This window comes from Drosophila sulfurigaster, chromosome 2R, assembly GCF_023558435.1.
Source record: "Drosophila sulfurigaster albostrigata strain 15112-1811.04 chromosome 2R, ASM2355843v2, whole genome shotgun sequence".
NCBI lineage: Eukaryota > Metazoa > Arthropoda > Insecta > Diptera > Drosophilidae > Drosophila > Drosophila sulfurigaster.
The window spans coordinates 13,101,089-13,128,757 of record NC_084882.1 but is presented as its reverse complement, the minus strand read 5'-3'; the positions used below and the strand labels follow the sequence as shown (position 1 = coordinate 13,128,757).

General features: G+C 39.8%; 2 protein-coding genes across 2 annotated transcripts in view; both read right to left on the bottom strand.

Annotated features, from left to right (window-relative positions):
• The window catches only part of LOC133837172 (neurotrimin), a 64,683-nt gene extending 37,454 nt beyond the window's left edge, over positions 1–27,229 (bottom strand). The window contains exons 1-2 of the mRNA XM_062267848.1: positions 26,943–27,229; positions 9,681–10,379 (exon numbers count right to left, since the gene is read on the bottom strand). Coding sequence (XP_062123832.1) covers positions 9,681–9,849 — 169 coding nt within the window. The 5' untranslated portion in view covers positions 9,850–10,379; positions 26,943–27,229. The remainder of the gene's footprint in view (positions 1–9,680; positions 10,380–26,942) is intronic.
• Positions 103–1,244, bottom strand: LOC133838375 (elongation of very long chain fatty acids protein 7). The gene is made up of 2 exons (XM_062269449.1): positions 745–1,244; positions 103–687 (listed from the first exon to the last, which is right to left on the bottom strand). Exons 1-2 carry the CDS (start codon positions 1,141–1,143, stop codon positions 253–255), a joined length of 834 nt encoding a protein of 277 aa, XP_062125433.1. The 5' UTR covers positions 1,144–1,244; the 3' UTR covers positions 103–252.
• Positions 27,230–27,669: the final 440 nt, after the last annotated feature.

Below are 27,669 nucleotides of genomic sequence, written 5' to 3'. Positions count from 1 at the left end.
GCATCGCATAGAGGAAGATAACTTTAACTTACGTCAGGGAACGATGGGGAAATTAAATTAAGTTTTCTTTTTTTTTTGGGCAAATTGAAATTGATCACGTCATTGCTGGCCGTATGGAGTCAGTCTAAAATGTTTATTCATATTAGGTAAACAAATCAAAGGGAATCGATCTCACTATTTGCATAATTGCTTATATATGTATTGTAATGTGAACTTAGAACTTAATTTTCCACTCAACTCTCGGCGGGCGACTCAACTGAGTGCAGACTTTGTATTTGCTTCGCTTTTGCGCGCCTTTCGCATATAAGTCTTGTAGTAGAAGTCAAAGAACATGGCAAACATGAAGATATTTTGGGTAAAACCTATGAACGCAATAAAGACGGGGAAATTACACGGATTGCGTAAAAGAACCAGCAGAAAGTGAAGTGTAAGGTAGCCAAATTGAAGCAGTTGCAGCTTTGTAATGTGTCGCTTCCACCAGAGTAAATGCTTAACGGCGCCATGTGAGGAGGCAAAGTAATAAGCATACATCACAGCATGCACCAGAAGATTCACCAATCCCAGCATGGAGCAATGTGAACCCGCCAGGAAGGTCATAAAGATGGACACGCCAAAGATCATGCCAGCGTGATGATAGACATGCAAGAAGCTCACCTGCGAGTTCTTCTTGCGCAGCACAATAAACACCTGCAAAGTAGGATTATTTAAAACAATTGAGCAATGCAATCCAATTCACTAACTGACCGTGTCGAGTAGATCGAGATACTTGAGCATATAGTAGCCATAAGAGGCATAGATCAAGTGCATCATCTGCGGCGTTGTGTTTTCGTGTTCGACAGGCTGACAGAGGAAACTGTAGCCAGGATTGAATATCGTGTAGCACATGCCGTAGATGAAGACAGCCGTGTTGGCCACCACTTGTATCACATTGTACAGCTGCATCACGAATTTCAGCTCAAAGGGACGTCGATGCTCCATCCATTTGGGGCCAAAATGCAACACAAAGGCCAAATAGACGCCAATGATGGCCATCACACTCCACAAATTGCCAATGAGCGGATAATGCGATACACGCGGATCCTTGTGCTGATCGTAAAGATCTCGCACCAAGCCGTAAATGTAAGCGACTACGTTGGGCGGCATTTTACAGGATCACAGATTATTCCTTCGCGATGCACTTTACTTTTCTGCGGGGAGATTTTCCTCAACGATTTGCACGCCGCGATGGCCGGTAGTATTCTGATCAGAAATTACAAGGCCACGTGCGCAAGTCTACAAAGCAGGCAGCCAAGCTCAGCCAATACTTAGTATGGTAATGACCGCTAAATGAGATTCACTAAATTACATTCACCCAACAATCGACCTATGCAAAGTGTCTACCGGTTGGAATACATACAACTTATATGTGCTGTATCTGCGTGCATGGAAACTCACGGTGGCATTCACCTGTCCGTTGCTCATTAGCAATCAAACAATTTTGTCAATCGCAAATATTCATAATTCGAATTTGCTACTATGTAACAACGCACAGTGCCTGAAAGCAGAATATGGCTACTGTGTTTTAGAATAAATATGAAATTGACTTACATTATTATTTGAGGATTTAAGTCACTTTTAAAAAGTAGGTAGAACAAATTATTGTATTAAAATATCTTTGGCACATTTGGCTGCATTTTTCAATTCATAAATAGCTTCTAAGAATTTATACTAACATCTTAAGACGACAAAACGTAAATGAATCAAATTAGTTTATCAAAATATTTATGGCACATTAATTTATATTTTTAATAAACATAAACAGCTTCTTATAAATTTCATTATAATCTTGAGACGCGTTAAAATATAGAAATTTATTTATATAGCTCACTGTTGAAGACTTAAAAAAATGATCAAAAATTCTATAAACATAATATTTATATTTATAATAGTTCCTATAACAAACAATAATTTTAATGCAAGTATGCAACATGAAATATCTGTTTCTATTTCTATATATTTTGATCACCATTGAAAGCTTTAACCGAAAATTATTGCAAAACATTTTGATTAGTTTCAAAAAGTCAACTGCATTAACATAATACAATTTTAATTGTCATAATTATGAATAAATTTGGGCTAAATTGCTTATCAAAATAAAAATTTTGCTCCGTTCTAAACACTACACAAATCATGGAAAATATTTGCGAATTTACTATATTAAAATATAATTAGAAATGTATGAAGTAAAAGACATAATAGTAATTTTAAATAAGTTTTTCATAATTTCAGAAAAATCCACACTTTATTTTTTAATATTAAATGCTTTTTGAATCGGTCTGTCTCATCTCATTTCAATAGAAAATTTCAATATATTATAAATTAATATTATTATATATATTATTATATTAAATTAATAAAATATAAATAATAATAAAAAAATTCTTTGACTTTTGCTTATAACTAAAAACTTTAATGATATTTCACATTTATTTAAGTAGTATACAGAAATATACCAAGTCAATTCCATTAACTTCCAGCTAATCATACTATGTTTATTCCATTCACTTAAAAAAACACGTTCAACTACACAAGTTGGCAACTAGTCAATGGCCAATCAATGTTAGCTGCGGTAAAGGATTGCATAAGACATGATCACAACACACGGTCATTCAAGTGTTTCAGGAACACAAACACACGTTGGGGTCAATCATGACCTTGTCCGCGCTGATGAATGGAATGACCTTGTTCTGCTTGTTGTTGTTCTTGTTGTTGTTGTATAAGTAGTAATCGCACATTGAGTTTGCCAAGTCGCGCACCCTTGTGTTTTTTGTTTTCTTTGCTCTTTTTTTTTGGCCAAAACCATCATTTGCATTTGGCTCAGAGTGCTGCGCTCTACATGACAATAAATGAGCGGCAGCTCATTTGCACAAATAAGCCATAACCGCATGGCTGATGGCTGATGGCGGCCATTGCCATCTTGCATGTTTCATGCCAAACAGTGTTGGCCCAGGTCTTCGCATGGCTCTTGGTGCTCTTCCTGGTGCTCGATGTGAAGTGGCGTTGGGTAGTGTAAGTGTAAGTCCTGTTGCAATAACCATAATGGCAACGTTTACGGCCACGGCAAACAACAAAAATAATAATGGTAATCATTTTGACGCTCGCCGGAAGTATGCAAATATACGCGACGATGATGACGATGTCGATTCAGTTACACACACAAACACAAACACACTCACACATACAGAGAGAGGAGAAGGACTCGCAGTTGGCGTGAGAAGGACAACGCGAACGTCAAGGATACGGTCAGGTGTTTGGGTCGGGTGACCGCCAAGGACTACGTCGAGGCTCTTTCACGAGCCACTGAAAATGAAGTGTTTTTATACCCCGTATTCATAAGTGAGCTAAGATTGTCCATTTATGGCGTTAGATTGTTGTGTGTTCTGTGCCCTGGTATAACTAACGAGAATATCAAGGCTGTATTTATCAAGGTTTCAATTTAGTTCAATTTGGTAAGAGCCGGAATTATTAGAATAGGCAGACAACTAGTTAAATATTTTACTAAATTTGAAATATTAAAAATAAAAAATTTTATATATGAATGTTTTATACAAAAAGAGAATACATTCTATTTTGGTATTTTGTATTAAGTAGGAAATTAAATCAATTTAAGAACAGCATTGTATGTAGGTTGATTATGTAAAACAACAAGTATTTAAAAACTTTTCTTTTACTAAAATTCCCTAAAGTATAGGATATCTCCCAGTCTGCCAATACGCTTGTTTGCTTGGCTAGGAATGATGCGTTAATGAAGGTGATGCATACATATAGTAAGTAAACAGTCAGGCGACAGCAAATACATACTCATATAACCGTAGAGCAAACGTGTCTACCACAGCCGCCGTTACTATCCCCATCTCTCTTGCTCTCTCTTGCTGTCACTTTCTGTGTCTTTATTCTTTCTCTTCGCCAGTGTGTGTGTGCGTCTGTTTGTGATGGTGGCTCAGCAAATGAAAATAATAATCTCTTTCGTCAGGAAATGAAGGGAAATTTAACAGGAAACTTTTGTGACGTGCCGCAAACACTACGTGCAAATAAACCAGATCTCTCGCTCTCTTCACTCTCTCTCGCTCACTCGCTGTGTGTGGGCTTTTCCTTTGTTTGTGCATTTAAAATGAAAACTTACCGCATGCACAGATTTATGCGCGCCCCATAAGTATGTCCTCATATGTTGGTCAACTGGGATAGTCATTTGACAAAGGCCGAGGCTTAAGTTCGCATCCCACATACACACACACACACACACACACTCACACGCACAAAGAGTGTGTAATTATTATTACTATTAAAGTTAGGAACTACAATAAAAAAGCCTAAACTTTAAACCACATATTAACAAAATATTCAACGAGCGTGCTGTACTTGAGTTGACCTCAAAGTTTTCACTTTATAATCGATTGTCACGCATACATTATTAATGTCATTCAAAAGTTTGTGGTTCCTTTTAAACTAAATCAAAAATTAAACGATATTTTTAAATTGTGAAGCTAAATATGTACTTAAAGGCAAAGCAAAAAAGCAAAAGAATAATTTTAAAAAGTATTTTATGGTTGCTTTGGATAACAATTCGGTATATTTTTAATAAAGAAGTATTTAAATTTAAGCGCTATGTAAGCCATATAACTTCGGTATTTTTAATTTGGTATATTTTTAGAGGCAAAGTAATGTGTAAATTGAAATAGAATAAAATAATTTTAAATTGTTTCTTTATGGTTGCTTTGGTTAAAAATTTGGTATATTTTATTTTCTATAGTATAATTTTAATATAGTAGTATATTTGTAGTATAGTAGTATATAAATTTACCAAGCTAGCATAAGGTTTTGGTATATTTAAGTTCTTTTTGGTATTTTTAATTTGGTATATCTTAAGAAAGTAGACGTCTAGCAGGTATTTCAAAGTCAAACGCACTCGACAGTAGCTTTCTTACTTAATTACTTAAATATTAAATTAGTTTCTTAAAGTTTCTTTTATTTTTCGTTAAGTTTAACTTTTCTTTACTTAACTTTTTTACTTTTCTTTACACTTCTGCACTTATAATTATACCATTTTCTAATAAAATGTTCCAGAAGTGTGCCAAATGTTAATAAATGTTTTGTGGGTCATGCCTAGCTGACCACGTTGGGGGGTCATTTAATTGGTTGCTGCTGCTTTGACTATTATCAACGAATGGCAATAAAATGTTATATGCATGCGACACCAGGGTTGTCATTACACCCCATTTGTGCAGTCTGTGCAATTGTGCGATAATTATCGCCTCGTCAAGTGGCCGTGATAATGACTAAATTTCGAAATGGCAGCCAAAAACGGGAAGGTACAAAGCATTTAATTATTATGATTATTAAGCGTGCATTTGTGTTCGTGTGTTGGCAATCATATCAGCATACATTTAGGGGCCATTTGGCCACGCCTCAAAATTCCTGGGGACCCTTCTTATGAGCTGTGCCAGCTCTCGCGTTCACTCGAGCGTAATTTGGCAAATGCCGAAAACTTCAAGGGTATTACATAAATGCAGGCCATGCGTCTGAAGCATATTCTTAAGACTCTGGGTGTGTGGGTGAATGTGCTCTGTGTGTGTGGGTGAGTGTTCTGTGTGTGTGTGTGTGTGTGTGTATGAATGGAACTTCTAAAGTTCAAGTCAATGTCGCAAACTGTTAACGGCGCGTTAATAATGCGATTAGTGGATGTTGTGAGTCCGCCCCTTTGGTCTCCATCCCCGCCCCGCCCTTTGCTCAAGGCAACCGTCCTACTTTTAGGGACCCTCAAGCAAAGAAAGCAACCAGTCAACGAACCAAAACAAATTCCTAAATTGCCTTTAATTGGCCACATTTTAAAATGCAAAACCAGTTGGCCGCGAGTGGGATCATAGGATCATACTTTCGGTTGTGCAACTTGTTCTAATTAATAAAATTGCTACAAGGACTTTTTAATAGCTGCTTTTATTTTTATTTGATGACCGCAAGCAACTTGTTTGGCATTTAATTTGTGTTTCTCTGTTATACGAATTTAACCCAGATTAGAGCTGCTTCCTTTAAGCAATAATATCAGAATTGATAAAGCATAAATAAAAGGTGTGTTTGGTTGGCTGTTATTCAATTATTTCCGACGCTGTCAATACAAATCCCCTGTTAATGTTATATTTTCAATTTGTGCTGCATATTTTAGATTTCTTTTTCTATTTTTGCCCGGTGTCAGCTTTCGCTTAAAGGCCAAGGGATGTGGCAGCTCGTTCTTTGGCGCCTTTTTTTTGCTGACTTTATCGAAACACGAAACCGAATGCAATAAGCAAGGAATAAGAGAGGGGAAAAAAAACATACAGCTAAGAGATTCCTTCTCGGGAGAACACAATCGTAGTCATAGGGGAAGGCGACGCAACTAAGCCCAGTTTGTAGTCACAAAAAAGCCGAAAGCAATAGAAATGATTTCGTAAAAATATGACAAACAATCAAAATGTATTCGAAAAGACCGCAACAGAGCCAACCGAATATGCCAGCTGAGCCCGAGCCTGAGATTTGTTACCCAGTCAACCAAAGAGACAGAGACAGAGACACAGCGTGTGAAAGCAAAAAGAGAAGAATGAGTTAGGAGGGCGAAACACTGGGCGGTGTTGTACTTAATGGACAGAGAGGAAGAGAGAGAGCTGGGGGCATGAAGTAGGAAAAATAGCTTTGCCGTTCGTTGCACAGAGGACGACTGATGAAAATTTATTGCTGCCAACATACCCAAAGGGATTCGCAAATATAATACTACAACCACAGCGGGGGGCGAGAGAATGGAGAGAGGGCGGATCCAACAGTTGGGCGGATGAGCGCGCGAACAGATGGCTAAAAGGCGTCAGCAGTAGCAGTGTGTGGCAGCTCTATGTGGCAGTGGCAGTGGCAACGGCAGCGGCAACGGCAGCGACTGTGGCATCGACGGAAGCGAGGCGACTGCACACAAACACGTACAACATGTCATGCAGCTGCCTCAACCCGCTGCTGTCCAGGATTTTGAATGTATGCTAACATGTGAGCGTGTTGCCTCGAGTGTGTGTCCTGTGTGGCAAGCATGTATCTGTATGTGTATATGTGTGTGTGTGTGTGCTGAATGAGCGTGCGTATGGCAAAACTAAACCTATGAAAAATTTTTACAAAAAAACATCAGCAAAACATGCAAAATGCGGTTTTAGCTGCGCTGCGCTCTCTGAAGAAATCTGTTAGAAAAAATCTGTTTGAAAAATATATGACAGCTAAAGCATGTTTCCCTGCCACCCGCCCCCGTCGCCGCCCACTCTTTGCGCTCCTTTATTGCCGTTGCATAACGTGCGAAACTAAACTGTGCTGCAAGCACGCACTCACCATGTTTTGTTATGAAAATTTAAGTGAAATCACTAAAAATGCCAAACAAAACTGTTAGATATGCAGCCAGATATAACGTGGGGCGTGGCCGTGGGCGGCGGTTGTTGAGGTGGGGGTGGCGAGGGGGCGTCAGACAGCTGATGGTTTTGTGCAAGTGCATCTCGCGCTTCTATGAAAAATTGTTGTCAGTTTATAAAAATGTTGACTTGATGTGAGTTAATGTGCATGCTTCAACTGCACGCTTCAAGTTGTGTTTCTCTCTGTCTCTGTCTCTTTCTCCGTCTGTGTGTGGCACGTGCAACAGATTTCCGAACTGGCGACAGCTGCTGCTGCTGCTGCTGCAAGTTGCGTCGTTTGCCAAGAACATGATTCACAAAATGGGTCAAACAATGTCTCGTGTTATAGAGTGTTCTGGGCTAATGGCTTTTGTTACTCAATAAACATTTGTCAATGACGCACAGGACGAGGCACTTCAGCCACCCAAGGCGTTGCAATATCCCTGCGTATGACTGCGTCTATCCTCTTCACTCTCTCTTTCTCCCTCTCTGCCAGCTTTGCAGCAATTTGCTGCGATCATATGTACGCGTTGTGCGGCGATTGCCATCCTTTTTTTTAGCCAATAGCTACGTTTTATTGCCTTGTCCTTTGACTACAACACGACAACAGCCAAAACAAAAGCGAATAATACAACAACGAGGACGAACGAACGAACGGAATTGCCAGGATACAGTCACAAAAGCTAGTGCACAAATTTATGATCAGTGACAAAAGCACATTTCCACCTGTGATATACTCTCGAGTGTGTGTGCGACGAGTGTGCAAGTGTATGAGTGTGAGAGTGTGTATTTTTTGGGGCTGTTTCTTTTTGCAGGTAACGCATACGCCCTTTCACTGCCATTGCAAAACGGCGCCGCCCTCAGGTGGAAAAACAAAAACAACACAAAACGAGGTTGAGGTAGAGGTGGATGTAGAGGTAGAGGTAGGGAGAAGAGAAGAGAACCTTGGCAATTCCACGCTGGGCCACGCATCGATGGCCCTTTTATGCGCTTCGCAGTTTTCACATTTTCTTTCTATTTTTGTTGTTGTTGTTGTTGCTGTTGCGCGTTTGCCTTGGATTTTTGCGATAATGGAGACAAATGTTGGGCTCTTAAATTTATCGATTGGTTTGGTTTGGTTACGTTTCGTTTCGGTTTTGGTGGGTAAAAGTTGCCAAGCAAAAATATGGCCATGGCATGTGAATTTGTTTTTATAGCTCAGTTTTAGCCTTGTGTGGCACAGATTTAATGTGCTTTAAGGCCACACCATACACCACACACCTGAACTTTCAATTTATAACTTGTTTTTTCATAGACTAATAGAAGAAAAGCAAAGTCCGAAGTGGCCAACGGCAAACAAAGAATTGCTCTTCGGCCCAATATAAACTTGCGACGTCGGATAAGCCAAACTATTTGTGCAAACTCTTCTCTTCTTCTCTAGACTCATTTTTTTTTCTTTTGCTTGGCTCGAGAGAAACTTTCAAATTGAAAGTTCATCGAATTTTGGCAGCTGCAGCTGTTGGGAATGTTTTTGTTAGGCTTTGCCCTGCGCTTAAATTTTTATGCGATTTGTTAAAGCGCGCTGCGGTTGGATGCGGTGATTGCCAGGAGCAACTACAGCATAGTTTTGTGGGGAAGCGTGTGCAGCGGATTAGCCTGTCAGATAAACTCGCACACTCAACTGACCTTCTCTCTACACGGATGGTAGCTGCAGGCAGTTCTCCTTCTCTCTTTCGTTTCTCTTTTGCTGTTTGGTTTAAGCGCTGTTTTAATTTTCGCGCTTTTGCCAACAGAGCAGCGCAGCGCAGAGAGCAGACTCCAAACTAGGGCTTAACATTAAACACTGCAACGTGCTCGTGGAGCATGGCGCCTGGATTTATGCAGCGTTACATTGGCATTTAAATAGGGTCGGGATCTCTCTCTCGTATTTCTATTTTTTATTTTCAGTTTTATTTTTTTTTTGCAAGCCCTTTTCTATTATGTAAAAACATAAATGCAACTTACGCTGAGTGCTATGCTAAATATGAAAGCTGGCAAAAAATGGAAAATGTTGACGGCGAAACGATGTAGTTATAAATATGGCAAAATTCCCGTAGACTCTCGGCACACACACACATACACATAATGCATAAGCTGCCCCGGGGGGAGAGCACAAACTACCTTTTGGTGGCATTGTTCGCGCGTTGCAAGTTGTTGGCAGTGGCATTAAATGTGTTGTGCTCGCTTGCAGAGGCTGTGCAACGAACGGACTCGGGACTGGAATGAATCACTTACCTCGATTTGAAATTGCGGCATCAACATCGGTGTGGTGGCACTGTGCGTGCAACAGCCATCCGAGGGTAATTACAATCAAAATGGGGCAATTCATTTTCAACGCCGTCTGCTTGCCGCGTTGCCGTTGTGGCATGGCCGTGTGACGCATGCTACGCGAAAATATTTTCATTGTTTTGGGCCAAAGCGAGCCAAAGTGAGTGCCACCTATAGAGCGGAGTGAGCACTCTGTTGTAATCAAATTGGTTCCTTATAGTTGTAGTTGTCTCCTCTTCAACCTGGAGTTAGCTGACACTTCTATTTCCCTCTCCCTTTCTCTCTGTCTTTTGTGGTGTGCGCAATCTGTTTCGTATATTCCCTTTAAGTTTTCATTATACTTTGCATAAGGTCCGGACTTCTTTTGTTCAATCTGCAGTTTATTTTATGCTCAAATTCTTATGCTCACTTCCTTTGTTGAACGGCTGCTTTGCTGCTTTTTGGTGGCGCCTCTAATTAGAAATTAACCACCGAACCCCGAACCGAAAAGCGAACCACAAGCCTTTTTTTCTATTGCATACTTTTGTGCGCTTTCTTTACTTGAAGTATTTTTCTTTTTATGCCACGTCGCGACGTTTGACGTGAAATATTTTCTAATTAATTTTTATTACTCGCCGCCTCACATTGCTTCATGCGTCCACATAAATTTGTGGCAAGTTCCAGTATCTGTAAAAGAGAAAAAAACGAAGAAAAAAAGAAAACGCATTAATTTAATGTACTTGGTAATGAGTGCTTAGTATGTAAAGCAGGTTCATTTGAAGTTTTTTTTATTAAGTCCGCAATTAACTCCAACATTAATTATTAATAATAATTGCTAAACAACAATAAAGTGCACAATACACGTGAAGAGCACTCGAAACTCTTCAGCACTGAGATGTTCTTTTGTGTGCTCTATATGGAGTGCTTTCGCTTTGTTATTAATCCATTTGGTAATGATAGTTTTGCACCTAAAGCATACAAAATTTAACTCAACTCGGTGCAACTTTCAAGTGCCTCAGCGGGAAGTAATGAAGCTACATTCGAGTGTGCTCGACTTTGAGATACCCGCAACCACTTTTGAATTAAAGCAACAGAGTGTGGTATTATTTTGAAGATATACCAAATTTAAATGCCACAAATACACCAAAATATACTAAATGCTATACTTCGGTATAATTATATTCCAAATATACCATAGAGTTCAAAATATACCATATTGTACAAAATATGCTAGATTGTCAGCTAAAGTAACTATTTGCAGTAGGTCGGAGATGCCTGCTTCTGCCTGTTACATATATTTCGTGCAGATGGAAAGTTATAATACCTTTCTACCCTTTGGGTAGTGGGTATAAAAACCAAAACCAATTAAAGTGCTCTGCGCTTCTGAATTTTATATTTTTTGTAGCATACTCTCAGGCGCTGAGCTCTCTTTGGCTGCACACGAGTGTTATCTGAGTGAGACAGTGAAGAGTGCAAGAGGCACGTTAACTCATTTTAAGCACCGAAAATGCAACTGTACGAGTGCGAGTACGAGAATAACCTCGTCGACACGCAAAATTAAACCACAAAGTGGAATTATCACGCAAATTTATTTAAAAAGTTCCGTCTTTAACATTGAACAAGTCGAGCTGCAGCGCAAAGCATTTAACTAGCTAACGGCGAGGATATGAGAGCCGAAAAGTAAACAACACTTTAACTCTGCCAAAAGTTCATAACCAAATAACAAATTGTTCTAAAGGACAGACACACACTCGCACACACACACACACAAAGAGAGTGTCTGCCATATTTAATGACAAAGTTTTACATAATTTAATGAGTTTGCCTCTTGTAATGGGGCCACAAAAAACGACGAACACTGGCTGCCCAATGCATGTGTGTGCTCCGTCTATGCTAAAGCCACTGAAGAAAAATAAGCTAAAAGGAAAAAGTTCAAATTATTTCATTATCACTTCCGTGCAGGGGACAACGACACAAAATGAACCCCAAAAACAGAAAAAAGCCTTGTGGTCGTCGAGTCTCAATTCATGTCCTTTAAAGCTGTCCGCAAAACAGAATAAAATAAAAAACGAGAAAAAGAGACAGAGAGAAAGAGAGAGAGAAAACTGTACTCTTTGCCTTGGGGCTAGGCGCGACTGCTCATGAAAAATAAAGTTATAAATTTAGATTAACCCATGCAGGCGATGCTACTTCCGTCTGGGCCCGGCTGCACTTTCACATCCTGTGCGCCGTGCTCGCCACTGGGGCGATCACAAAAGCCATTAAAAGTCACTATGTCTGTGTGTGTGTGAGTGTGATAGCTATAATTATCTATCGTATTCATTACGAGCGAGGGCACTAAGCAGAGCCTTGACTGAACGACTGGACATCAAGTATACGCCACGTAGTGTGCTCCGAACGCCGCATGTCCTCGAGGAGCAATAAAATATTTGTATCTATTTTGTACTGTGCACTGCACGGGGCGCTCAACTTGCGAGCACAGCGTCGGACTTCTGTGTGACTCCTTGTAGTAGGTGCTGTACTACAAATCTGCGCTGGCCATGTAATTACTCAAAAAGTTGCGGAGGAGTTGTATATATGTGTGTGTATGTGTGTGTGGGAAAAGGCTTTTATCGTGTAGGCGGTAAATAGCCGTAAATAAACAGCGAGAGCGAGGCCTATAAAAATGGCAACAAAACAAAGACCAGAGGCCTCAGCTCTCTTCATCATAGATATGCTTATATATACCATTGTCATCTGTGTTCTTGCTGCTGCTGTTTGTGTTCGCCAAGGTTATCAGTTTTATGGCTGTTTGGCCTACAGATTTTTATATGTGCGCCACATGCTGTGTCGATGTCTGTTTCTGTTTCTCATTTCTGTTGCGCGCAATTTTCTTGCTTCCCTTTTCTCTTTTTATTTATGACACGGCAGCGCATCTCGTTCGGGGTCAGAACATTTGGTAGCAACAAACATGATCTTGACGTTTCGATGGCCAACAACTCGCTAAATGCTTTGGCCCTCAGTTTATCTGTAAGCACAACGCACAATCTGTGATCTCCACCTGACGCCTTGTGGGGGCCATCTTTAGTCATAAAAGTTTAATACTCCAATAAAGTGAGTTTAATTATTTAAAAAGCGACCGCATCCGTTTTTAATTTTAACGCCCCGACAACGGACGAGCATTTGGTGTGACTTTCGCTTTCACCGTCGCTCAGTGTCCTCGTCTGGGTCGCATCAAGTATACGCAACGTAGCGCACCGTCTAAACTGCACTTTGTGGTATCAAGTTTGCTTTGCCTCGGCAGGCAGGCAGGCAGGCAACCCAGGAACCCAGCAAAGTCGTAATTAGTTTTTGCTTGGTTTTTGGCTGTTAAACTGCGAGACATGAATAAAAGCGAAACGGAATGAAACGAAACAAAATCAGCGGCAAGTTGAAAGTGGAAAGAAGCCGCGTCTTTTGTTAGTCTTACGGTTGTTGTTTGTCTGCTTTGTTTTTAGTTATTTTTTTTTTTTGTTGTGTTCTTGTTTGGTGGTGCTCTGGTGCCGTGGTGCTGGGGTCCTGTGGTCGACGGGCGAAACTTTAAAATGGGTTAATTGCATTGTAAACTAGACGAACAAATGGCAAACAAGTGGCGCACAAAACTGTGCAACAAGAATAAACAAGCTGACTGCGAGCAGCTTTAAACAAATTGCAGTCACTTGCTTTGCTTTCCCCTTCAGTTTTGGCTTTGGCTTTTCGATTCGATGCGAGCTGTAGCTCGGGATGCCTTTCAACTTGTGCAAGTGCATCGTTAAAATTAGCAAAAAAACAAAGTTTCCACAACTTCTTTGGAAGACGACAATCAGCTAGAACAGAGCTCATTTCATGCCCTGCTGCAATTACATTGTGCAGGTTAACTTTCGCCTGCAACACGAGGCACAAAGCAAAGTGGCATCAGCTGCGCATTTTTTTTTTTTTGAGTCAAACATGCAAGCAATTGGCCAGAGTCTCTTGGGTGGTGCCACGACATGAAATATATGTGACAAGCATGGCAACGAAATGTTGCCCGCAATCGAAATGATTAAAAACGTCGCGGCTGCAGAAGCTGTGGCAGAGACGCAAGCAAAAACTTCCAAAGCATTTCGACTGCACAAAAGCTAGAGTTCAAAGTTCAGGCGTACGTACTTGCCGCAACTTCGCCAAGTCAAAGTCGACTGACACTGCAACAATGTGGCACACACACACACACACAAGCAACGCCTACTTTGTCAAGGGAACTTTTCATATCAAAGCTCGAGGAGCCGCTCGATAAAAGATTATTAAAATTTTCCAAGCGAATGACATACGCAGGTTGTGCTGCATCAGTTTTCTCAAGTGTTTTGGGTCTTTAAAGGTTATCAACAGCATGCCCCGCATACCTCCCTTCCCCTTATACTGACAACATACTTGCAACATACTCGTAAGTTGCCAACAAGTTTGAAAAGCCAAGCCAAGTGCAATCCCCCCAGCCAAAGCACAAGCACTCGAGTTGAGATTGAGTGGCAAGGCATCAGCGCGGATTTCAGCCAGAGCCAAAGCCAGAGCCTTGCTGCAGTTTCGAATTTTAATCTTGCAACATATTGCTGCAGTTGCCCAGTGGCGATTTTCATGAATAGATGAAATACGAGAATGAATTCAGCATTTGATATTTGCCTCAACAACATAAGCTAACTCCCACTTGCCCCTAACTTCTCGCTCTCTTTCTCTGTGTCTGCCCCTCGTTGTGGCAGCTAATACTTTGCATTTTTTGCTGAAGCAAGCATAACTCATCTATTATGTGGGCCGAGGCACAGGTCGCTTGTTGTTGTTGCTGTTGTTGTGTAGGCTGGGATCTGCATTCACTTGGCAATTACGGCTTTATTTATTATGCCGAAATGGATTATCCCTTGACTGTGCCACTTGCTATGCCATGCGATTTCTGCTTATGTCCGCATTTTTCATGCCTGCATAGCTCTCTTTCTCTCATTCTTCCTCTCTCTCTCTCTCTCTGCGATGTCAACATCATCAGCCTTGTTAAGTGACGCTTCAAGTGGGAAATGTGAACATGAAATTTCTCCCCTCTCTCTCTCTCTTTCTCTCTTTCTCACTCTCTCTCTCTCTCTCTCTCTCTCTCTCTCTCTCTTTGACGTCCTGGCCTTTGGCTATTATTGTGGCACGTTGCATATTAGAAATATTCGCTTGCCCCGCGGCATAGATGATAATTAAATTTTCTAAATTTAATTAAATTCAAATGAATGAATGGGCATAGAATAATAGGACATTTAATTTAACATTTAACAAATGTGGTGTTTGCTTTGAATATGGTCGCTGTCCGTTTTCCGCTGGTCGCCAGGGCAATTGCAACAATCATTTTTTCTTTGGTGGGGATGATGCCGTCGATTGGCAAACAAATTTGGAACAGACCAAACCAATAAATCAAATCAATAAAATGACAGCATGAAAAATTGCTAAAACATGAAAGCCAACCGCAGCAGGAACTGGCCAAAGCAACGAAAAAAATGAAATGCTATTTTAGCCAGGCCAAAATCTGAACAGAATCCCAACCGCATTCAATGACAGTCATCTACATGCAATGATAAAGCAATAATAGAACAATGTGAACATGTTTACTCCGCTATCATACACAAAAAAAAAAGAAAACACGAACATGGTAACCTTTCGACACCTACAAATAAATAAATGTTGAAGTAAATATTGTAAACAAAACGCAGCGCAAATAACACATACACAAAAAATAGAAAATTTACACAACAACTAGAATATATATAGCTCTACAAGCTAAAACATAATACCCATTTTCATTTTTTTGGTCAACATTTCGATGGGCAACAGGAATAAAAAAAAAGGGCAAGCAAAGTAAGGCAAACAAGTCCATGGCACACAGTGGCTACTGAGAGTGTACGTACATAAATATTTGTGTGTAACAAATAAAACGTTGACAGGGCCACATAAACCCAGAGTAAAAGACAATGAGATTGAATAGAAATCCTCCACATGACATAAAAAGTAATACAAATAATAACGAATCGTACACAACACACAACGCAACGCAACGCAACACAAAAATTGTTCAACGGAAATGGCACAGCGAAAGGATGCCATGGCGTATTAGTTATATATTTTTATTTTTCCACGCGAACATGCCACTTGTCATTGCTTTGGCTTTCGGTGAAGCAGCTGCAAACAAAGCCAAAGAGCTGGCTGGACGACGGCGGGAGGATGGAGGACGGAGGACAATGACAACACCATAATACGTTATTGCCAATATTGATTGGCAGCATTAGCAGTGAGTAGCAAGCAGCAAGCAGCCACAGCAGGTGCAGCGAATCAGTCCTTGGGGGGACTTGGCATTAGAAGTTAAGCAGGCTTAAGGCCAGGAGGAGGACCACGTGACGTATTTACGATTTAATTCAAAAACCGAATCTAGGCTGTGTGCCAATTAATAAGCAACGAGTCTCATCAGAGTACGTGAAACAAATGCTTCCAACTGAGGCGAATTTATTGATTAGCATTAACAGCACCGACATCAGCAAACAGCGAGTCAACCAAGTGTCATTAGAATGTCAACGCCTTCCCACACACACACACACACATACAAAGAGAGAGGGAAGAACACAACCAACTGACAAACTGACTCCCCTGACTGCCTTGATAGCTCACCTGATGGACAGCCAGACAAAGAGAGAGGGGAGAGTGTGGCGGGGGAAAGCAGTCTGGCCCCTCGATGGCACGCTCATTAATTTCAGTGACAGGCGTTGTCTTGACGCAGTGTGTGAACAAGTTCATTTCGCTAGCAATTTAATATACAAAAAATGGTCGTTTAATGGCAAAAACAGAAAAAACAAAACAAGCAATAGGAAACAGACTTTAAGCTTAGCTGCTGAGGCGACACAATAACCGCGGACCTGTCACACCTGACAGCGCCAGTTGACCATGAATAAAGAGGGAGATAGCAAGAGAGAAAGAGAGAGGGGATGGAAGGAAAGAGGAAGAGACCAGACAGGAGGCAATGTTCAGCTTTTGTTTTGCCAGCCGAGTCGACAGCTCGAGACCAAAGTACACGATACACTGACAGTTGACAAATTGTTTATGCAAAGTTACAAGTTCAACTTGACGAACAATTTGTAGATATGTCCAAAAGCCGTAACATATTGACTTGATATATCTATTAAAGGACGGGTCCGGGTTCGGTCTTCGGTTATACCCAAATTCAATTCCCGCCGCGAATGTCGCGAAAAACAATTCCTTTTTCAATTTTTCAATTTTTCATTTTTTCTTTTTTTTTTTTGTGGGGAGCTTTGAAATGTCGCCTCGATGTCACTTTAATTTGTCTTGTCTTTGTCTATGGATTTTTTTGTAAGAAAGAAAGAATAAATATTAATTTGTATATAAATTAAATATTTATTGTTATGCAACCAAGGCTATTAATTAGTTGAAATAGATCTTGAAATATATTATAGGAATGTTCTTTAATATTTTTAAAGTCAACATTTTAAAACAGAAATATTTCATAAATTTGTATGATTAATAAAATTTAAATTGCTTAGGGAGCATTATAAAATTTCTTCACACTTCTAAACTCTTTTACATCCACTCATTATTTCATTAAATTAATTACATATTTGCATAAATTTCCCCCTTTATATTAATAGCATAATCATAATCATGTAAAAACACTTTGCGGCCCTTTTTAAATATTTATAGAAAATTATTTGTAAAATGTAAAGCAAAGAACCGCTTTTTGATTTCTCAGAACTGTCGACTGATCCCTCATCAAAATCCCTGGCATTAAAGCAACTACCCCTTGGAGCTTACTAGGACTAAGGACGAGAAGGACATTAGCAAATGTCGTGAAATGAAACTGGCATCGCCATCGTTGCTGTCGCTGCATGCAAACAGCTAATTAGCTGCTCTCTTTATGTGTGTTGTGGCTTCAGGTGGGCAGACGGTAATTGAAAAATGCTGTCATGAAATTTCAATTGCAGGCGAAGGCGGAAAAGTGGGCGTACCTATGAGAGGGGGAGAAGGAGAACCAGAACGTTTTCTGCAGATGTTTTTTGCTTTGCTTAGAAGTTGCATGCTCTGTGATGAATTCACTTCCTTTTGAATGTTCGCCAAGGCAAGGCAAAAGTTTCTTTGCTGCGACTTTGTCCTGGTTGTCAGCGGCACTTGCTAAATGCCTGCTTCGCTTTTCTTTCACTAGTTTTCATAAACTTGAGCGGAATGTGCGTGGCGTGTGAGTTTCACTTGTGTGTGCGGGACTGTTTATGAATATGTGTGTGTGTGTGTGTTTGTGTGTGTGTTACTCTAACGACACAAAAGCTGTTGCTTACTTTTCTGCTTAGACGTTTGGCTAAATGCTTTCGCCCGCAGGGAGCGAGGCAAAAAACCAGGGCAGCAGACAGACTTCCTTCTCCTCTTCCCGCTTCTTCAATGGTGTCGGCCATACACACCGTGCTGTATGTAGTACCCAAAGTTTTTCTTTAGAAATTTTCTTGGGCGTTGCGCCTCCGCCGTTGACTTCCTTTGCGGCTATTAACTATAATTACCACATTAAACGCCAAAGTGTCTTAATATTCAATTATAACTTTTTTTTCTCTCTCTGTCTCTATCTCTCATGCGCCTTCTTTCTGTCTGGCCTCCTTTCCATTCAATGGGATATAGCTGCGCATATATTTCAGCATTTATGCGTGTTTTGTTGTCTATTGGAAAAGTTTTACCGATACACATTTCTGTTTGCCCTTTGCTCGCTTTATTATTTCTGGCCGTCCTCTCTTCCTCGACTTTCGCTTGAGTGCGTACAAATTATAACACTAAATACGCTTAATGTTTCTATTGGCGAAAAGTCTCAGTCTATGGAGAATATCGCAATTTGTTTCATTGCCGCATCGATAAAATAAAATAGACTGTGCTGGCAGCTTTGACTTCGATTCGCCTTGCTAATGAAATTACGAGCATGTGTGCGCATATTCCTGGAACTGACTGTAATAAGCAGCTAACCAAGTCATCAGGCAAATGCAATTGAAGTGTCTGCCAACGTTTGTTTCTCTTTCTCTACTCTTCTCTACTCCATTACACGCCCACTTCAATAAACTAATGAAAGCTGATAAAGTCAACAGCAACAGATCTTTAAGTGAAGTGAAGTGAAGTGAAGTCGAAGGAAGGGAGGGCAAAAGCCGCTTTTCATAGCTGCCACCGCCAGAATTTTAATTAACGAATCGTAAAGCGCTAATTTTGCATATTAATAAACACGACACAAACAGCAGAGAATAACAACAGGATACCCGGATACTCTGGCATTACGGGAAGCAAGGACATTAAGGACTCTGACTCCGACTCCGACTATGACTTTGACTAGCTTGTAGGAGGGTTGGCCTAGACCTCCCTTAAACACTGTGGCACGCACACACTGTGGCCATAAATAAGCTCAACTCGCTGGGAATTTAAGTAGTTGAAATTAATTTCAATTCAACTCGCACATGAGCAAGCGCATTTTCACTACTTTCCCAACTCTATCTGAGCACACAACTGTATTATTTATACAATTTCATTATTATTACGCTTATTCGAAATTGCGCCAGTCACGGATACGAATAAACAAAACAATTAAATTTAAAATGGGAGCAACAATAATAATATTCATTTTCAATTTATTGGTAGTGGAAACGTGTATTTATTTATAGCATATATGCCTTGAAATATATCATTTCTAATTTATGACTTGGTATGATATGAAGGTGGAGAACTTTGAAAACATACCGAATTTTAAAAGTTTTAATTTTAAACAAGTTAGAAAGCTGCTTTTGAGTGGGAGTGTGAAATATCCAATTTCAATAAAAGTATAGTTTAAAAATATACCGATTTAATATACCGAAAAACTACTAAAATATATATATTTGGAATATCGATATATCAATATATTCAATATATATCATAGAGTACAAAAGCATCTACAATGTGATTATCTCAATATCGGAAATATCCAAAAAAATACTGGAATATACATAAGGCTATCGAGTACAAATATACCATATAGAATACAAATCTACCATAATGTACAAATATACCACATTGGTATACAGTTTATAGTATGATGTTCAGTCTTCTTGTGCATACTAAACACAATTAAAATATATGTATATGTATAAGATAAGCTCAAATTTCTCTTGAATGAAGAATCACTCGAAGCGATTAACCAACAAATTTCAGAAACCAATACCAAAGAGAGCTAATTGGCCTATTATTCTGGTGGCCAGCAAAACTTAACATCATTATTTGCTCGAGGCAAATTCATCAAAATTTCTCTTAAGCAACTTTATGAAAATTGAAGCTAGATTTCAACACCCACTTTGGGGGCTTTCAATGCAAATTTGAGTTGTGCAAACTCAAAGAGCATTTCATGGCTTGTATTAACGTAGTATATTTAGCCTGAGGCACAGCTTGAGCCACATACACACACACTCACACTCAAACTGTCCAATTAAATCATTCACTTGCGAATGCTAAGAAAGTTACGGTACACTTCAACGCCTTCGCATTGAGCTTTAATTTCATGAAATGTGCTTCACACCTTGTGAGAAAACAAAGAGACAAAGTTAAAGACATCAAAAGAGTCGCGATGGCAGCACACTTTTTGGTCAACCTTTGTTTTGAGAAACGTTTTTCTTTCTATATTGTTTTCCATTATATTGTTATGTCTCCGTTTGGAATTGATTGAGTGTGATTGAGGTTTTCCTTGAGACCTTTTCACAACCCGCCAGCCAAAATAGCCCTTGGTCAAAGCTCAAAGTGTGCCACAATTACTTATTGTCGCCTTTTGAGAACATCAAGTGAGGGAGAGTTGATGTGTGTATAAGTGTGTGTGTGTGTGTGTGGGTGTGGGCACTCAGCAAAATGGCTCTTAGATTTTAAACAGTTTCCTTTGGTCATTTTCTTTTAGGTTTTCATTAAGCTCAAAGGTCTTTGATGCTGGTTACATTAAAGTATGGTCATATTCGCATACTCTTATCATCAAAAAAGTTGAAGCCATTAAAAGGCGCCCAAAATGAAATCAAGTATACGACAAGGGCAACAAATTTAAGAGCTAATATTAGTAACTTTCCCTACAGAAGAGCATTAGATTTTCGGTTTGATTTTGTCGTTGTTTTTATTACATAATGGTATTATTTCGTTTTCTTACAAAATAATAACAAAGAAAAGGTAAGGCTCTGTTGCTTTTTCAATGGTCTTTTCTCTTTGTGCGCGCAGGGGGAGAAAAAAAGCCTTTAAGTTTCGACAATGGCACAAAATCTGTTGCGGCAATGGAAAAGCTGGGAAAAGGTCGAATGGCAGCAGCCATTTAGGCCACTTGTTAACTGAGAGAAAGACATAGAAATGCTGTGGTCCCCTTTACACAGAAAATAATCTAAATGCAAACAAAACTATTTCATGTGGATTCACCTCCCCCGGAAAACTGAATGACACAACATGGTTATAATAAATTAAAGCTGCTGCAACAAAAGTAAAAAAATAAACAACAGCAACAATAAACAAAAAGAACGCAAAAGCAGAACAACACAAAACAAAATTGCATTTATTCTGGGTACATTTGCATATTTATATTTCAACAATTTCACAATTTTAAATGTTGCCACCTCCCCCAACCCAAAAAAAAAGACGTGAAGAAAATGCTTAGATGGGAGGCAAAACAAAAAAAAAAGAAAAGAGTTGTGCTTGTTTTTCTCTTGCTCCTTCACAATTTACTTTAAGGCAAAAGTTTAAGGCAGACAAAGCAGCAGGCCAAAAAGTAAAGGCTTTCTGGCAGCATAATGCCTGTCAATCCGTCAGTTAGTCGCCGTATATATGTATGAAGTAATCCTTGCAAAGGATCCTTATATATGTGTGTGTGTGTGTGTATGCGTATAACAAGCAAAGTTTTTGTATGAAACTTGTTGTTGAATGTAGAGTAGAGAGGGGAGACGAAAAGTCAGTCATCCTGCCAGCTGACGAAAGACGCGTAATTAGTCGCAAATGAAACTTGGCTAAAGCCATGAAAAATTACTTCAAACTGGGCGTGAAAATGCTGCACAATGCCAAGGCGACGCGACGCGACTCCCTGTAGAATGATACGGAAGAGAATGGTACATATATATATCCTTTAAATACCACTTTAAACCTGTCCCGGCTTGCCATTTGTAAGTCATTAGTCATGTCTGACAATTGGACTTGCAATATACACTAACAGCATGCAACACAGCAACTCCTGGAATACGAAATAAGAACTCTCCTGCTGCTGCTGTTGCTTCTGCTGGCACCTTATGAAATGGCCTCCGTGGTAGTGAAAGAATATGCCAAGTTTTTCGCTACAAACGAATGCTTAAGTACTAAATATCTGCTGTGCTCCCGTTAAGCTTTTGCCAAAGAATGTTATACAAGCCGGAGCCGGAGGTTGCCTAGCAGCAGCAATAGCAGCGAGGCTCTGATAAAAGCCGCATCATATTAGTAGAAGGGGAAGCAGAAGATGATAGAATTGGGGACGGGAGCACACACACACATTACGGAAACGATGGCAGTGCTGACAGAGAAAAGTCAACATGAAATTTAATTAAAAACTTTATAACAACTACACACAGATGAGCCTAGGCTCATCTTCGAAAATTATACAAAATACTCGACGAATGTATCGCTCTGACATGCCTCAAAATGAGCTTCCAGTTGTGAATGTCGCATCCGTTGCAATAGTCTCTCATCCCCCCTCCAATCTTGTTGTTGCGTTAAGCAACAATCTAACAAGAAGACGAGCAGCTTGTTAAAAACTTTAACGAACGTGAGCATTCGATTCAATGAGCTATGAACTTGTAGTTACTTATACTACTATCTGAGAAACACATCTGAAAGCCTTGACTCGAGACTCAAAGGAGAGAGAGAGAATGAAAACGAGTTGAGAATTGGAAATTTAAATAAATAAAATGATAGTTGTTGCTGACGACGACAGCGCCTGACAACTTGACCGCTTTGTGAAAAGCAAGCCAAAACCAATTACGAATTCAAATGAAATTCATGAAATTCTTTATACTCTGCGAACCGAACTAAGACCACGTCTAAGACATTGTTATAGACATTTTACCAACTGCAGATGAATTCAACATATCAATTTCAGCAACAGCAACGCAACTAAACATTTCTAATGTCAAAGTGTCTTTGGTATTTTATTAATGTGGCAGACAGACAATGGAAAAAAATAAAATATTTATTAGAATTTTGAATTCAGTAATTTAATTTCAAAGACTTATTAAGAAAATTCACAAACACTTACAGTCATGCAATTAAAACAAATATATTATGTACATCCTATATTTGCTCTGTGAGTTCTCAATAAATAGAAGAATTCTTACGATCTAACGCCGATATGGGTAATTCCAGGAAATTCAAAGTAGACAAATTTCTTGGAATTTCGCAGAAATATAAAAGAATTCCCTTGTCAGTCTTATGTTTTCATCTTAAATTTGTGCACGTACATATTTCTCATGTTTGCACATAATATATTGAAAATATATATTTATTTCCCATTTTCTCGTTTACATTTTATGCAAAATACATGCAAGCAAACCAACTTAAACCTTCTTCCCAACCTATCTCCACAGTATTGATTAGAGATTTGTGCTGCCTCGATTTCTTTGAATTCAACAAACAAAAACTTTTTTAACCAAAGATTAAGATGAAAAATTAAAAGCTAGGCAACCGTTTTACTGTCCTGAGAATATTACAAAAATGTTATCGAACTCAAAATTATCAAACAAATACAAAAGTATTTGTATATAAGGATTGTTGCTATGAAAATATAGTACTACAATAAAATATAAGCAAAAACTATTGTCTATAATTAATCACATAAATTCCGTAAGGTTTTATTTTTCTGTATGAACAAATAAATCTCTTAGTTTGCTGGCAAATTGAATATGTATTGTACTTAAGTATACAGAAAAGTTAAAGTATTTCTATTCAATAAATTTCGTTAGGTATTATTTTTGAATATGAACAAAAGAATCTCGCAGATTGCAGGCAATTTCAATAGGTATTGAATTGAAATAAACAGAAAAGTTAAAGTATTTCTCTTCAATAAATGCTTGCCTATAATTAAGTACTTAAATTTAAATGGAATAGGAATATTTTCCCCGACAAAACCTGGCCAAATTGGCAACAGTTAAAGTTTAGCCTCTAGGCCACATTCAGCATCCAGCATCAGCGAGTAGGTTGCCATAATGAACATGTTATGGTCGTTCGGTCAAGTTGGCCTTAATGTGGAATAATGACATCTGACAAAAGTGAAATAGGTATTTTGGGCTTCGCATTGTGCTTTTGTTATAATGATGCCACAATGTGGCATTGAATTTCAAATGAAAAGCAGCAGCTCCCTCCTGGGAAGTTGCGTTGGGTTTTGTTCTTTGGGTGGGGTGTTATCGCCGAGGCAACGGCAAGGCATATTCATCAATTAATGGAAAGTGCCGAAGTACATGCGTTTAAAGTAGTTCGTCTAAAGCTTAAACGAGACGACAAGTTGTGTGGCCAGTTAAGTTAACTAACTAATCGCATTAAATTAACACACAGGCAAAACAGTTTGGCCGACACAGCAAAGCCAAACAGTTGCAAGTCAGTTTGTGGCAAGTGGCAAGTGGTAAGTGGCAAGTGTTGCAAAAAGTGCGAGCAAAGAAAGGCAAAGAAAGAAGAAGGAAACGGAGACGAAACGAAACGAATCCAATATAAGTTGTTATTGCTTTTGTTTTGCTGAGCACAAGGCGTTTATAAATTACTTAAAGCGCTTAATGCGGCACGAAAGAAAACAGCAAGCGTCCTGCCCCACGAAACAACTTGTGGCGTGACCGCCGCCTCATACGCGCCACTGCAACAGAAGCTCGTCGCTTCTCAAGCCTCAATATGTTTTTGCTTGGCTGTGTTGCGGCTGCCTGCCGCACAGCCAAAACAGATTAAAGCATATCATGTAGCAGCAAATCCAAACCGCAGGCGGACAAAAGAGCAAGAGCACATGGGAAGTGAGGGCGGGGGGGCAGATGGTTTGGTTTTTGTTGGGGGCAAGTGTGGCATGAAAGTGTGGCGGAGGAGAGTGGGCGTAAGAAAATCCTCTCAATTGATTATCAATCAACTTTTTGGGCCCACTATGCGAGAGCGTATGTGTGCCTCTGTGTGTGTGTGTGTGTGTGTGGCAAAATTGAAGCTAAGAAAAAAACGAACCCAATGGAGTCAAGTGCTGTGAAACAAAAGGCAACGCTCTGGCCCCGGGATTGAGGCCACTGTCAGTGAGTGAAATTGCTATTGCTATTGGTATTCGTATTCGTATTCGTATACGTATTCGTATTCGGATTGGGTTTGGACTTGGTATTCTTGTGTTGTTGGTATTGGCAGTACGATTGAGCTAATGGAATTAAAACTGGCAATTTCGGCCAAAGTGGTTGACAGCCAGTCTTCCCTATGTGTGTATGTGTGTGTGTGTGGGTAAGTGTGTGTGTGTGTCTGCGAGTGTTCACACAATAAAATAATAAACGAGTCCAAACGAATTAGGCAACACAAATCAATTGCATTAAACGACAGCTAGCGCGTGCCTCTCATCGCTATCTGTCCTTGTTGTCTGCCTGTGTGTGTGTTGTTGGTGGTTGAGCTGCCACCTCGAAGCATGCCACACATTTTAGCATACGAAATTGAGATTCCAATTGGTATACAACAAGCGACGGCGCGTTGTTTGGCCTAATCGAGCACTCAAATAAAAGCCCAACAACAGCTGCAAACGACTTATTTATGCCGCACACACACACACACTTACACACCCACACTGCCTTAAAAAAGGGGCAGGATAAGCGCTCCGCTGGCAAGTGGCAACTTCCAACTGGCAACTGGCAACTGGTTTTAACATCTGCACGTACTCAAATTAAGTCCTTAATAATAATTTAGCACAATTTTTGCGCGCTTTTCTCTCGCTTATCCCAAAGCAGCTGTAAATTCAATTATATTCCCAAAGATTAACAGCAGCAACAACAACAACAACAACAACAACAATAATATCCGCTCTGCATATCCTTATAGCCGCCTCATATCCTTCTTCTTCTGGTGTAACTACTAGCTACAATTGTTGTTCTTTGGCTTGGCTTAAACGCAAGCATTGTTGGCCCGCTTTCTGTGTTTGTCTGGCATTCAGTCTCACTTTGGAATCGAAATTGAATGAAACTCGTTGAATATACATAGTATATATGTACATATATACGTCCGTAAATGAATACCCGTATTTTGAGTCCGACTTTTTCTTTCCCACTTTCCCACATTATGGGCTCTTTTTTTCCCGTATTGTGCCTTCTGCTTTCGGCTTTAGGTTTGGCTTGAGCTTCTGCTTTTACTTCTTATTCACACGTCGGCGCATGTGTTTATTTCACTTCTCGCACTTGGCCAAGTTCTTTCTGCCTTATTTCAACTTGGCATTTCCACATTTTCTTTTAACATTTTGTCTGTTGTTTTGCTTGGCTTTTTTTTTTGGTTTTTTGTGTGTTTTCGCTCTTTCCGCGGCAGCTTGCTTGATGGAAATTTCGCTATACATTTCGGGTTTTCTCACATTTCGGCGCCTTGGCATTTGCGGTGGTTGCGCCCGAAGCCACCGCAAAACAATGAAAATTGGTTTTGTTACTTTGCTTATAGTACAAGTATGTCTGTATATATGTATGCACAATATATTTTTGGTAGTGCCTCCCCTCCTAGCCAGGACAGGACACCGCCTGTTGGCCAAGTCTGCGGCTGTGGTTGTGGCGGCTGCGAGACTGAGAGTGAGACTGAGACTGAGACCGAGCTTTGGCAAAAGACGTTGGCTTTTTTATTGCCCGTGTTATTGTTGGCGTATTTATTTGCTGGCAGCAGCAGCAGGCAGCACCAATAACAACAACAACAACGCACATTTCTGCGTCTTTCGCGGTTTTGCGTAGGCTGCCATCCCCATATACTATTTTACTTTTTTTGCCTGTGCACGCTGTGTGCTGTGATGGTGTTTGGTATTATCTCATAAAATCTAAAATGTAAACACTGGTAGGCTTGGTTGGCATGTCAAGCCAAGACTGTCTTAGCCATTTTGCTTGTTTTGGCTGATTTTGTCTCTTTAGCACGTACACGTTTATTTCCTTAATGCGATATTCGATGTCCTCCTGGTCAGAGGATATATTACGAGTTTTCTTTTTGTCTCGAGGCTAAGATTTTGTACACTAATAACTGCAATATGATTACCTTATCTCTTGGCTGATTTTCTTGTTAGTCGATATCCACACTTGATAAACACTTCATTTGGTTAAATGTAACATTGATTTTCATTTCACATTTAATCGACACTAAAACAGGCTGATTATCAGCATTCAAGAAGCCACGCCACCAAATTCAAATTCCAACTGTATCTGCAACTGTGTAACTGTATCTGTATCTTGAGAGCTATGTAGCTGAATCTTTGGCTCTAGCCAAGTGCTTGGAACCGGAACCGCGTACGCGCGCGAAACGTGTCAACTTTGTGTAAGAGTTCACTTTCTACTAAACAACTTTTGCGCAACGCATGCTGCCGATTGCTGTTCATGCGCTCGTCTTTGCCTTCGTTATCTGCGTCGGCTAAGCTCGTTTCCACTCGTGCGATTCGGCAAATTCACAGCAAGAGCGAGAGCGCGTCGCTCTCATCTGCCGAAGTGCCTGCCAGGCACGAGATAAGCGCTGCGGCGAATTTCGAATGGAACTGCGGCTTCAATGAATGCGTGGACATTTAAATTCGCCGCAGTCCGAAGCAGCCAATGGCAGCGAATTGAGGGGTAGCTGAAGGCGATCTTCAAGGGTAACTTAAGCTGGGCAGCTTTTAAAAATGATGGATATTCATATATTCTCTCGCACTTTATATTAAAATATATTTAAAAGTAATTGGTATCCCAATATTTTTTATCTTTAAAGTTAACTTCGTTACTCGCCTTTCCCCACT